The sequence below is a fragment of the Osmerus eperlanus genome, chromosome 1 (assembly GCF_963692335.1).
Source record: "Osmerus eperlanus chromosome 1, fOsmEpe2.1, whole genome shotgun sequence".
Taxonomy (NCBI): Eukaryota; Metazoa; Chordata; class Actinopteri; order Osmeriformes; family Osmeridae; genus Osmerus; species Osmerus eperlanus.
The window spans coordinates 13,297,979-13,309,091 of NC_085018.1; the positions used below are offsets into that span (position 1 = coordinate 13,297,979).

An 11,113-nucleotide genomic window follows, 5' to 3' on the forward strand; every position below is an offset into this window, starting at 1 on the left:
ATTCAAGAAAAGTACTTATCACTGTATTTCGTGAACGAGTTCTTAGAAATCCTTCAGCAAACTTTCACTTGTTTTGTAAGTATGATTAGAAGGTAGATTATTCTGTTTTATAACTTGGCATTAGCATAAACAAAACATGTTGTCCTTTGGCATTTAGTAGTGTCATAAGGGCAATTATACCATCTTGTAGAAAACAACTTTGCAGGAACCCTCTGTGGCTCAGTGGGTAAGCATGTGTACCATCGAGTCTACTGCCAAACATGGTACCTCTGGTTCAAATCTCGCTCAGACCAATTGCTAATTCATTTAACTGATATCAGTCAAGTAATATGTTATTTCCAAGTATATAGAAGGGGGACCCTGTGGTGTAGTGGGTTGAGAACAAGGGCCTAAACCACAACGACCTGGATTCAAATCCAGCACAAAGTGTAGTGCCTAACACATCCATAGCCCAGATCCCTGTAACCGCAGCGCACTCCCCAACTGTCCAGATCCCCTCTCCCAACTGTCTTTCCAGGTACCCAACTGTCCCACCAGGAAAGGCTCAAACAAGAGTCTAAAAATAAATTTACCTTTTATCAGTTTTATTTATAAGTCGAGTTTTATTTATAAGTCGAAGAGCAAAAATTAATAAAATATCCTTTAAAGACTTCCAAACTTTCTTCTTTGTAATTCTCGTGGAAGGACACAAAAATTGATTGACATGAATCCTGATTCAGTCTTCTAGCGATTCACAAATAAAAAAAATTTGAATGCTCAAATCTGCTCATCTGTGTGGATATTTATTACAGTATTTATAAAGTCATCCATTGCAAAACAGAATGACAACCGCCAAGATACATAAATAAGGGTGTTCCCAACATCGAAACATTGTCTACGGTTTTTAATCAGGTCAATAAATTTTTCCTTACCGTCATAATAAAAACAAAAAAAATAGTAAAAGCACAAGAGCAACTGTAAAATTATGTTAAAATGGATTTGGACAAAATTGTTCCCTTGAGTAAAAATCTTAACACACACACACACACTCACACACACACAGCCATTCGCCCATCTATTAGCGTACTCCAGCAAACACGGGTCAAAGCAAGTAATTTCCCCCTCAGCACCCTCGTGCTGCTCATAGTAACACGCTCAGGCTGTGGTTCCTGGACAGTTTATATACCAAGGGTCACATTTCCTAACCTCAAACAGCCAATCGGCCAATAGCAAAAGAGTAATGGAATCAGAATGGAAATGAGCCAATGAGAGGGTAGAGCCTGGTCAACTGGAGATTAAAGCAGTAACCACAACATCATGTAAATACCTAAACATACTGAGAAAACAGTCACACTACTTCCACACGCTTACACCTTTCTGCTGTTTGCACTTGATTCAAAGCAGTCCCTTCACTTGGTGAGAACACTGCTGTGTAGTGTTGGGCAGCCAGACTGACTGGTCCCATGGACCAACGGAACACAACAGGTGAACTTAATAGTGTTAAGAGTTCGGGTTGTATTGTAACGTTCAGTTCAGGGATGGCTATCGGGTATGTCATGTGTCATCAACGGTTGTTATGGAGATAAATACAACCTAAAAGCGAGTAAAATCAAGGCAATTAAATGATTTAATTGCTTTAGGTAAAAGCAGAACAACAGGGCTTGGTCCAGTTTTCTGGGGGAAGTTCATGTGCAAGGTCCATTTTCAGCCGGCTGTCCTTTCTGTATGAGGGTGACGCAGGGATAATGCTTTGGACCTTTCCAGACGCAGTGAGGATTGTGTCTCTTGGCCGACACGCTGTAAGGAGGAGGAGGAAGTGACCTCGGCTGATGAGGAGATCCCTCATCAGCCTCACCTACAAGACCTGGCCACTCGCTCCCTCTCCTCTCTCCCCTCTCCTCTCTCCCCTCTCCTCTCTCCCCTCTCCTCTCTCCCCTCTCCTCTCTCCTCTCTCTCTCCCCTCTCCTCTCTCTCTCCTCTCTCCCTCTCCCTCTCCCTCTCCTCTCTCCCCCTCCTCTCTCCCCCTCCTCTCTCCCCTCTCCCCTCTCCTCTCTCCCCTCTCCTCTCTCTCTCCCTCTCCTCTCTCCCTCTCCTCTCTCCCTCTCCTCTCTCCCCCTCCTCTCTCCCCCTCCTCTCTCCTCCTCCTCTCTCCTCCTCCTCCTCTCTCATCCTCTTATCTCTCTCCTCTCTCTCACTGCAGTAGCTCCTCCCAGGAGATGGGTTTGGAGAACACCTCCCTCTCCAGCCAGAGGTCATAGTTCATCTGGAAGTCCTCCGGCAGGTCTACGCGCTGCCCCAGAACGCTTTGCAGGCAGTTGTCCACAGGCAGGAAGTCGGGGTTGCTCTGGTTCTTATCGTAGCGCCGGCTGTTGAAGCGCTCGATGTTGGCCCGCAGCGCACACTCCTCGGCCTGAAAGTCCCACGGCCGTGCGTCCAGGTCTGCTGTCGGGGAAACACAGACGCTCAGCATTGGGTTCCGCCTCTCAACCACCCTTTGTTCTCAGAGATGCAGTGTCACCTAACCGTACACAGTCATCTCTGTCAGGTGAGGTCCGGAACCTACCGGAAACAGAAAGGCCGACGATGACTCACCGTTTCCGTAGGCCCAGTCGTCGTTGAGGCGATGGCGGACCTTCTGGTAGATCGCCGACATGGTCTTCATGTTGCTCTTCCTCCACTGGCGCCCCAGGTACTTGGTCTGGACTTTGAGCAGCTTGAGGACGTACAGCTGCATCATGGCCTGCTTGACCTTCAGCGCCCTCTTCAGGATGGGAGCAGACTTGAACACCACCAGCATCTAGGAGACATGGATTATGCATAGTGTGTCACGCCTGGAACATGCACGGCCTTGGAACGTTCTGGCTGTGTGTAAACAGACCATATTTTAGGTTGACTACTGAAACTACACTATTCTACAATGTAGACATTACTGTCCCTAATGTTTTTTTTTTTTCTCTTCCCAGGTCCATGCTATGCCTGGTCGCCGTAGGCGGTTCTCTCACCATGGTTCTAGAGTGCTTCCACTTGGTCAGCTTGTTGAGGATCCTCAGTAGGTTGATACAGGAGAACAGGTTCCTCCAGCAGAACTGGTTATTGTCTCCAGCTTCCTGTAGAAGCCCAACAGAACATGCAACAAGTCACAGCAACATGTCATACTTTGCAGCAAGTGATTAATATGTCTCTAACCACTGATGGTGGCAGCTTAATACAACTCTGTTGATCGATTGTTCAACTCATGGGATGGACGGAATGATGGATGGACCACTCATGGTTGGAGAGAAGAATGGTTGGAGGGAATGAGGGCTGGAAGTAAGGAAAGATGGGATGATGGGGAGGCCCACATAGTATGGGCTTCGAGAGAGGTATGGAGGGAGGGAATGAGGGAGGGAGGGGATGAGGGAGGGAGGGGATGAAGGAAAGAAGGAACGGCTGGAGGCAAGATCCACACCCTGGAAGCTTTGAAAGAGGGCTGGATGGCGGGAAATGAGGGACGGAAGGCAGGAAGGATGGAGGGAAGGTCCACACTGTGAGGGGCTGGAGGGAGGGGCTCCAACTCACCAGACTCTCAGCGGTCAGCTCGGGCAGCTCGTGCACCACACAGTGAGGGAAGTCCAGCACAGAGATGCTGGAGGACACACACACACACACACACACACACAGAGACGAGACAGGGTGACACAGCGTTCGAGACGGGAGCCTGAGAAACGCCACGCGTTCCCCGTGTGGCCACAGCCGTATGCCTGGTGAACAGGGTCTCCCTGGGCATGTTGTGCGTACCTGTTCTTGGCAGTGATGTAGGACATGATGTTCTGGTTGAAGAACTTGAGGATGAGAGGAATGCAGTTGGCAAACACCAGGTGCTGGGCCATGTACTCGAACTGAGGGACGACATAAAAGACCGTGAGGAGAGGCGTGTGTGGGTCATGTGTGTCCCCCTGTATGTGTGTGTCCTGTATGGGTTGTACCGTGTGTGTTTGAGAGTGTGTGTGTGTGTGTGTCCTGTGTGAGGGCGTTGGGTCAGCACCTGGTAGATGTGGTTGAGTTTGAAGTGTTTGAGGAGCAGCAGCAGGATAGCGGAGATGGCCTTCACAATGATCTCCTTGTGGCGGTTGACGTCCACGCCCAGCTTCATGCTCTGCAACACTGTGGTCCTGCAGCGCGACAAACACCCAGACAAAGAAACATACACACTTTACTCTCCTGCCAAATGTTGCCTGTGGTACAGTCACGGTATGGATTCGGCCCTCGGGCTGATGTTAGAAGCCCTGTGGAGAAGTGACCGCTGGTTTGAGGTGAACTCACGGCATCTCCTCGGGCAGCACGTCGGCCAAGATGTTGATGGAGTCAGTCTTGGCCTTGGAGGTGGGAGCTGCAGCCAGCAGGATCTTCAGCAGGGCAATCTGACACATGGGGACACAGCCAGGGAGACACAGATTAAAACCCTCCCAGTGGATCCAGACTTCATTTCAATTTAGTGGATTTGTAGCTGGAGTGTGGTTCTTACCATGTACTGAGGGAGGCTGGGCAAAATGCCCTGATAAAGTAGCTCAGTAGAGCACATATCCACATCCTCTTCCCCCTGTGTACACACACACACACAGTCCAAAAAAATATATTTCGAGAAGAAAGAACACTATGTTTTGAGGAGATTCTGTAGAGTGCCCTGGTACCCACCCCGGACAGAGGCGTCTTCTGGAACTCCTCCTCCTTGGAGATCTGAATTTCGGCGATGGAGATGTACTTATGCTGCAGAGACACAACATCACAACATCACTGAGCTGTGCGTCGAATGGTACGTTCCCTTGGTGAGAGAAAACACGAGGTGGGAACGAGAGGGAACTGTTCTTCCTGTGTACCTGCTTCAAGGTCCTGATGCTTTCATGGATAGGTCTGGGCAGGCCCACAACCGTGTCTGTGTCACTGCAACACACAAAATACATAAAGGACGATTGGAGGTAGGCCATTGAACAGGCCATGCGTAGCTAAAACTTTGATGGAAGACCTATCATTTAAATCACTCATAACCTTAAAAGACAGGTTGTTGTAAAGTCTGATCAACTACTGCACTCCACCTACTTTCCAAGTGTGTAACCGATGAATTTGCTTCTACTTGATTCCAGGAAATTTTCAATGTCTTTTTCCCTGCAGGAACAACAAAAACAAAGGTCAAATCTATACACATTTTTATTGACAAACAAGACAACGCAGTAAAATAAAACCCACATCTTACACTGCTAGAATAAAAATGTTGACACACATTACCTCTTGAGAATGCACAACAAACAATTACATTTGACTTTAAAACCTTTTAGTACTTTTTAGATGAGTAAAAACCAGCATGAATGGATGGATAGACAGAGATACTTTTCCTAGGGGTGCATTCCCTACCTGACTTTGGGGGCCCAGGGCAGACCCTTGGGGAAGGACACCCTCTCTGTGGGGGGGTGAGGAATGGGTGGGGGCATGACCTCATCCCTCTCCAGGGGAAAAGGCTCCGCCTCTAAAGAGTTGTCGTTGTCATCATTGTCGTCCTCGTCCTCGCGAGGGTCGTCACTCTTGTACGGGTCCTTCTCGTTGAAGGCGTCCAGGTTGTCCTGCTTGATCAGAGACTGTTGGTTTGGGTTGAGGGGTGGGGGGGGGGGGGCGGTGGAGAGAAGAGGGTGAGGAAGAGAAACTATGAGATTGTTGTTGTTGTGTTGTTCCTGAAGTGTTTTTAAAATACATTTCGTGAACAACCATGGGTTACTGAAACCTTGTGTGTGTTAGACAAAGGCTACAGCCCTGTCGGCACACTGAGAACATGTATCATTCCTACTGTTGTCTGTTGTCGTTGTCTAAGCGGTCACACTGAACTAAAATGGGTAGAATTAAGTGTCTTCTAACACTTAAGTCTCGTCAAACCAAATCAGTGAGCATCTCCAGGCAGTGCGGTAGGAGGAGAAGTGGAAGTTGTACTTTGTGTTCCCGTCGCGTCCGTTTCTGCTGCTGCTCCAGGAGGTCGGAGGCGGAGGCCGGGGGCGAGGCCGCCCTCATGCTCCTGATGACCCGGATGCTGTCCTCCGGGAGGGGAGGCAGGCTGAGCTCCAGGCGCTTGTGCACCTTGATGTTCTGGAGCTGCTCAAAGCCTCCCAGGGTGAACTGCCGACACAGAGGTCAGGGTTAAGGGTCAGGGGTAGGAATAGGGACAGGGAGATCTGTATTTAGTCAAACAGGCGATGGAGAACGCTTGATTACAATCAAAACATTCAAAAGAACAGACCAATACTAGGCCTTAATTCTCTGCTTGCACTTAGTATATGCACTATTCATAACTTGCTTTGAATTTTAAAAAAAATAAGGTATGTTTATATATCCACAGCTGAGCTTTATCAAGCTTATCCCCGCTGACCACTTTAATAGTAATTCTCACTGAAACTGACAACTAAGAAGCGGACAAATGACAGATGATAAGCTGCTGCGAACATGTAGACTGAAGCTCAATACCGCGGTGGAACCAGATCTACCAGACAGCTGGAAGCTCTCTCTCTCTCTCTCTCTCTCTCTCTCTCTCTCTCTCTCTCTCTCTCTCTCTCTCTCTCACCAGTATGCTCTTCCAGAGCAGCAGCAGCACCTTCTTCATGGGGAAGTGAGGGGCGTGGCCGCTGCAGAACTTGGTTACCATGCCGAACAGCATGACGGAGATGGGCTCGTTGTTGTACAGGGGAGAGCCTGGAGGAGAGGGATGACACAGGAGACATCTGGCGGTCAAGACTGGTCTGCTCATGGGTGTTGATGTGAAACAGTGCAACAGCAACCGTGTGTGAGCACCACCACAACACACATACTGCTACTAACACACACACACACACACACACACACACACACACACACACACACACACACACACACACACACACACACACACACACACACACACACACACACACACACACACACACACACACACACACACACACACACACACACACACACACACACACACACACACTCTCTTACCCAGCTCTGTTTTGAAGGTCTCCCTGGTGGCTCTCCATTCAGGTGGATCAGCTGGGTCGTCCTGCTGAATGGTCTCCACCATCAGGTACATGATGTTGAGCAGCACCCTGCAGCAGATGAACACATCCATGAGCGATGAGACGACACAAATGCAGACGCAAGCACGTGCGCGTACACACACACACACACCTGAGGTCTGTGCTGTCTGCCAGGGAGATCGCTGGCTTCCTCACTGCACTGCTACAGGCAGCGCTGTTGCTGTGAGAGACATGAAAAGACAGGAAAATCCTTAATCCACCACCATCATTTTCACCCTGGATAAATCTCTCCAGCACTTTCCATAGAGGGAGAGAGAAAACAAACATACTCAATCTCCATGTTGAGCAGCTCCACCAGGGCAGAGAAGGTCCCCACCTCCAGCAGCAGGAAGATGTTGTACCTCATCCAGTGCTGCACCTCTGCCTCGGAGCTGCACTCAGCAAATGCACCTGCAGACCCACGGGCAGGAGAACATGATGGCGGAACCTCACAGGACGTTGTCAGCATTGACAAGAGAGACTTGTCTCTTTACAGGGGTTTTGTTTCGATGGGCAACTCATTTTCATTGAGTCTCTGCAACTCATGTCCCTCTCCTTTCTACTGTACAGGAATGTAATCTATTTACCCTGCTACATAGATTTGAATGAAAAGCCCAAGCTTTCACTAATTGCTCCATGTTTCTCAATCTTGAATCTAGTATCATATATGATGACATTATTCTGGTATTATAATGACACAATATGATATCAAATCATCGAAATAATTGAAAACTGGGACAGGTGACGGCAGTTGGACATGATGAGGGGGCGCACCCTGGGCCATGTAGAGGATGGCTCTGGCCACCTTCAGACGCTTCTCCCGAGCGATCACCTCCAGACCGTCCAGGAGCCGCATGGCGTGGGCCTTGTGCTGAGCAGCATCTAGCTCCGTCCATTTCTTCTCTGAAACTGGAAGACAGCAGACAAAACAAAGATGAATTGTTACATCCTGCATTCAAGCATAAAGCGAATAGAATCAGTGATCGTTTTAAGGGCATTTTGACCAAAATAAGGTGACATCACAGCATTATAGTGAAGGAGCAACTAAGTGTTGCCAGACATCTATAACCCAGGGCCTGTTAAAGAGGGTATAATATAATGACAGGTGTGCTCACCGTGGGTTCTGAAGTCTTCCTCAAAACATTTCCTATTGATAACAAACTCTGGTGCCTCTGTGTAACTGTACAACTCTGAAAACAAAAGAATGACAAATTATGCATTTTAAAAGGCACAGTGACAAGAGTAATATACACTGGTATTAAATACTGAGACGGCGATGTACGACATGAAATTATTTATAGACAAATGACGTAAGAGAAAGACCACACCTGATAGCTCTACCGCCCACTTGTCTGTGTCGGCATACTCAAACTCAAGATCCGGAGACTCGGAGAATCCCTGTGTAAAAGCACATTTGAAATATATAGATAGTATACATTTTCATGTTATAAAAACCCTACCTACACTTCCAGACACGTCATAGCAGGGATTAATTAAGAAATACAAACAGGATTAAAGTCGCTGCTTGATCAGTCAAAAAAGTAAGCGACCTAAGAAATCCTAACACTCTTAGCTAAGAACATAGTATGCAAAGATAGAAAGCAGATAGCATAAAAACCTTCCTAATCATAATTACATGAAACTACAGCAGCTGATCAGTCCACTGCCCTGCTGCTAGCTAGCTAAAATAGCTAGCCAGCTACGTTTGCTCCATTTATATGCTATGCTAGCGTGCTGTACTAGCTGCTAGACTAGGCTTATGACAAATCAGAACAATATCGCCTCAACAAAGTCCATGCGGAAGAAAATGTGTAAGAATTTTTCATTCCATACCTCGGAATCTTTTCTTTGATTGCGAACAAATTCTCCCCGGCTCTTGTTAGGTAACATAGCTCTCTGTTTATTGTTGACAATCAATCCACCACCATTTCCACCGACGTCCATCTTTGATTCACAAGTAAAGTTTTTTTGACACATTAACGTAATACCTCTCGCGAGAGTATTTCTAACGAGTTGCGGTGCGCTCAGTTGTCACAGCTGGTTGTTCATCTGCTTTAAAATATTTACTTAATAAATCTAAGCATTGAGGAGATAAGTAAACTTAAAGCCAATTTGGAGCGTTTACAAAAATAATTTAATTTAAAAAAATGTTCAAGAGGGACACAAATCATAGCCAGATTCAATTGATTAGAAACCGACCTATACAAGTTTTGCTTCCCAAAACACTGTCATTCAGTACTTTTCACGTTGCATGTATATATGTACATACATGTTATTATAAAGCATCCATGGCGAAATAGGCATCTACTCCACTGACCTGAATTTGATTCTGCACCCTGTTTGCTCTGGATTACTGAAAAGGACTTGATAGCTACCATATTTGTATTAGCGACTCTGGACTGGAAGCATTACTTACATTTTTACATTTACATTTAGTCATTTAGCAGACGCTCTTATCCAGAGCGACTTACAGTTAGTACAGGGACATTCGCCCCGAGGCAAGTAGGGTGAAGTTTCTTGCCCAAGGACACAACGTCATTTTGCACGGCCAGGAATCGAACTGGCAACCTTCTGATTACTAGCCCGACTCCCTCACCGCTCAGCCACCTGACTCCTTACTTACATGAATAAATTGGTTATTCATGGTACTTTACAAAGTTCATGCCAATGACTTAAAGCTACATTTCTACTGTATCTGAGATGTTTATCAGTTTTGATTAATATAACCAATCCTGACCCCTTTGTTAGCCTTACATACCCTACAACTGACAGTTGAAAGAATACAATATCTGAAGCATTTTATTTCAGACACATAAAAGTTTATTAAAGGGATCAGTGCACACCAACCAACAGATAAATGAAGAAACTGAAGTAGAAGCCTCGAATCACGGCTCACTCATATGATACATAGAAAAACAAACATCTAGACTACACTCTATGCATCTTGTGTTAGCAATGCTCAAACTGTTACATGTGTGCGGGAATATGACAGAACCTACAACCTTTACAACACTGAAATCACAGGAACAGTTGCTTTGAATAGTTTGAATGAACACATCAAATCAGCTCACTGCACAGATAAATATATACCTTTGTGAACAAAAACAAAATGTTTTCCAACAAAATATTTTTCTAACCAGCAGTATTTGTCAGTTTGACACATTCATTTAATTGTAATGGTTTTGACAGCATCAACGACACTATTCCTATGGAACACTTTATTAATTTGACATCATAGGCATTCTAATCAAGCCAATGCATATGAAGGCAAATATTCTGAACCATAAACTTGATGACATCCTTTAGGTGATGACATCATTAACGTGATGACATCCTTTAGGTGGTGCATCTGAAGAGAACATCAAGGGGGACAGTGTACATTAAAAATACCCAATAACATACACAATACTAAACTAGTCTCTACATTGAGAGTTAGTTTCACAAGAATCTAAAACTGTGCCTGTATGTCATGTTATAGCTCAAGTAACATTTTTATCAAAATGCTTAGACAAAAGCCGTTTGGTACCATAAACAACTAAAAAGCCTTCACACTAAAAATTTATGCCAATGTTGGTGCATAGCCATTATATTGCAGAGTAGGAACCATGAAGGGCAATTCTATACTGTAGGGAACAGTATCCAGTTGGGTGATGAAATATACACAAGTTAATGAGTCACAAGGCACTGTCATTGCACCGGTAACCATAGTTACAACACCCATACCTGCCAACAACCACCTCCTCGAAGGTCCTTGGTTATAGTGCAAATATAAAAGCAGTTCACTTCACAGTAGAATTAGCTAATATATCTCTTCAGTGTATTTTTCTTATGGCTAAAACCAAAGCAGTGAGAGGATAAGAAAATAATCTGAAACCGAAGCAATCCCCTCAGTTCTCACATACCCGAGTGGAGGACTTGCGTGTTAGTCCTTCTGGGTTCCTCTGGGAGCTAGCCCTACTGAGCCCGGCATATGAACTTTCACAATTTAAATCTATCAAACTTGATGTATAGTCTCTCTTCCGTTAACAGCGATGATAGTACGAGTTGCTGCCTATGCGATG

General features: G+C 45.9%; 1 protein-coding gene across 2 annotated transcripts; it reads right to left on the bottom strand.

The window, feature by feature from the left end:
- Positions 1–2,131: 2,131 nt before the first annotated feature.
- Positions 2,132–9,040, bottom strand: strip1 (striatin interacting protein 1). Of its 2 annotated transcripts, none has more exons than XM_062461118.1 (21): positions 8,886–9,040; positions 8,381–8,450; positions 8,168–8,242; positions 7,827–7,961; positions 7,343–7,463; positions 7,165–7,233; positions 6,976–7,082; positions 6,560–6,687; positions 5,935–6,117; positions 5,368–5,588; positions 5,056–5,121; positions 4,836–4,899; positions 4,654–4,725; positions 4,484–4,558; positions 4,282–4,379; positions 4,004–4,130; positions 3,757–3,857; positions 3,538–3,604; positions 2,982–3,086; positions 2,572–2,776; positions 2,132–2,418 (listed from the first exon to the last, which is right to left on the bottom strand). In XM_062461118.1, the coding sequence occupies exons 1-21, from the start codon at positions 9,027–9,029 to the stop codon at positions 2,171–2,173; spliced, it is 2,481 nt and encodes an 826-aa protein (XP_062317102.1). In that variant the 5' UTR covers positions 9,030–9,040; the 3' UTR covers positions 2,132–2,170. The 2 variants fall into 2 exon arrangements, with proteins under 2 accessions (XP_062317102.1, XP_062317094.1); XM_062461110.1 differs by having other exon boundaries at positions 2,132–2,421.
- Between the last annotated feature and the right edge of the window lie 2,073 nt (positions 9,041–11,113).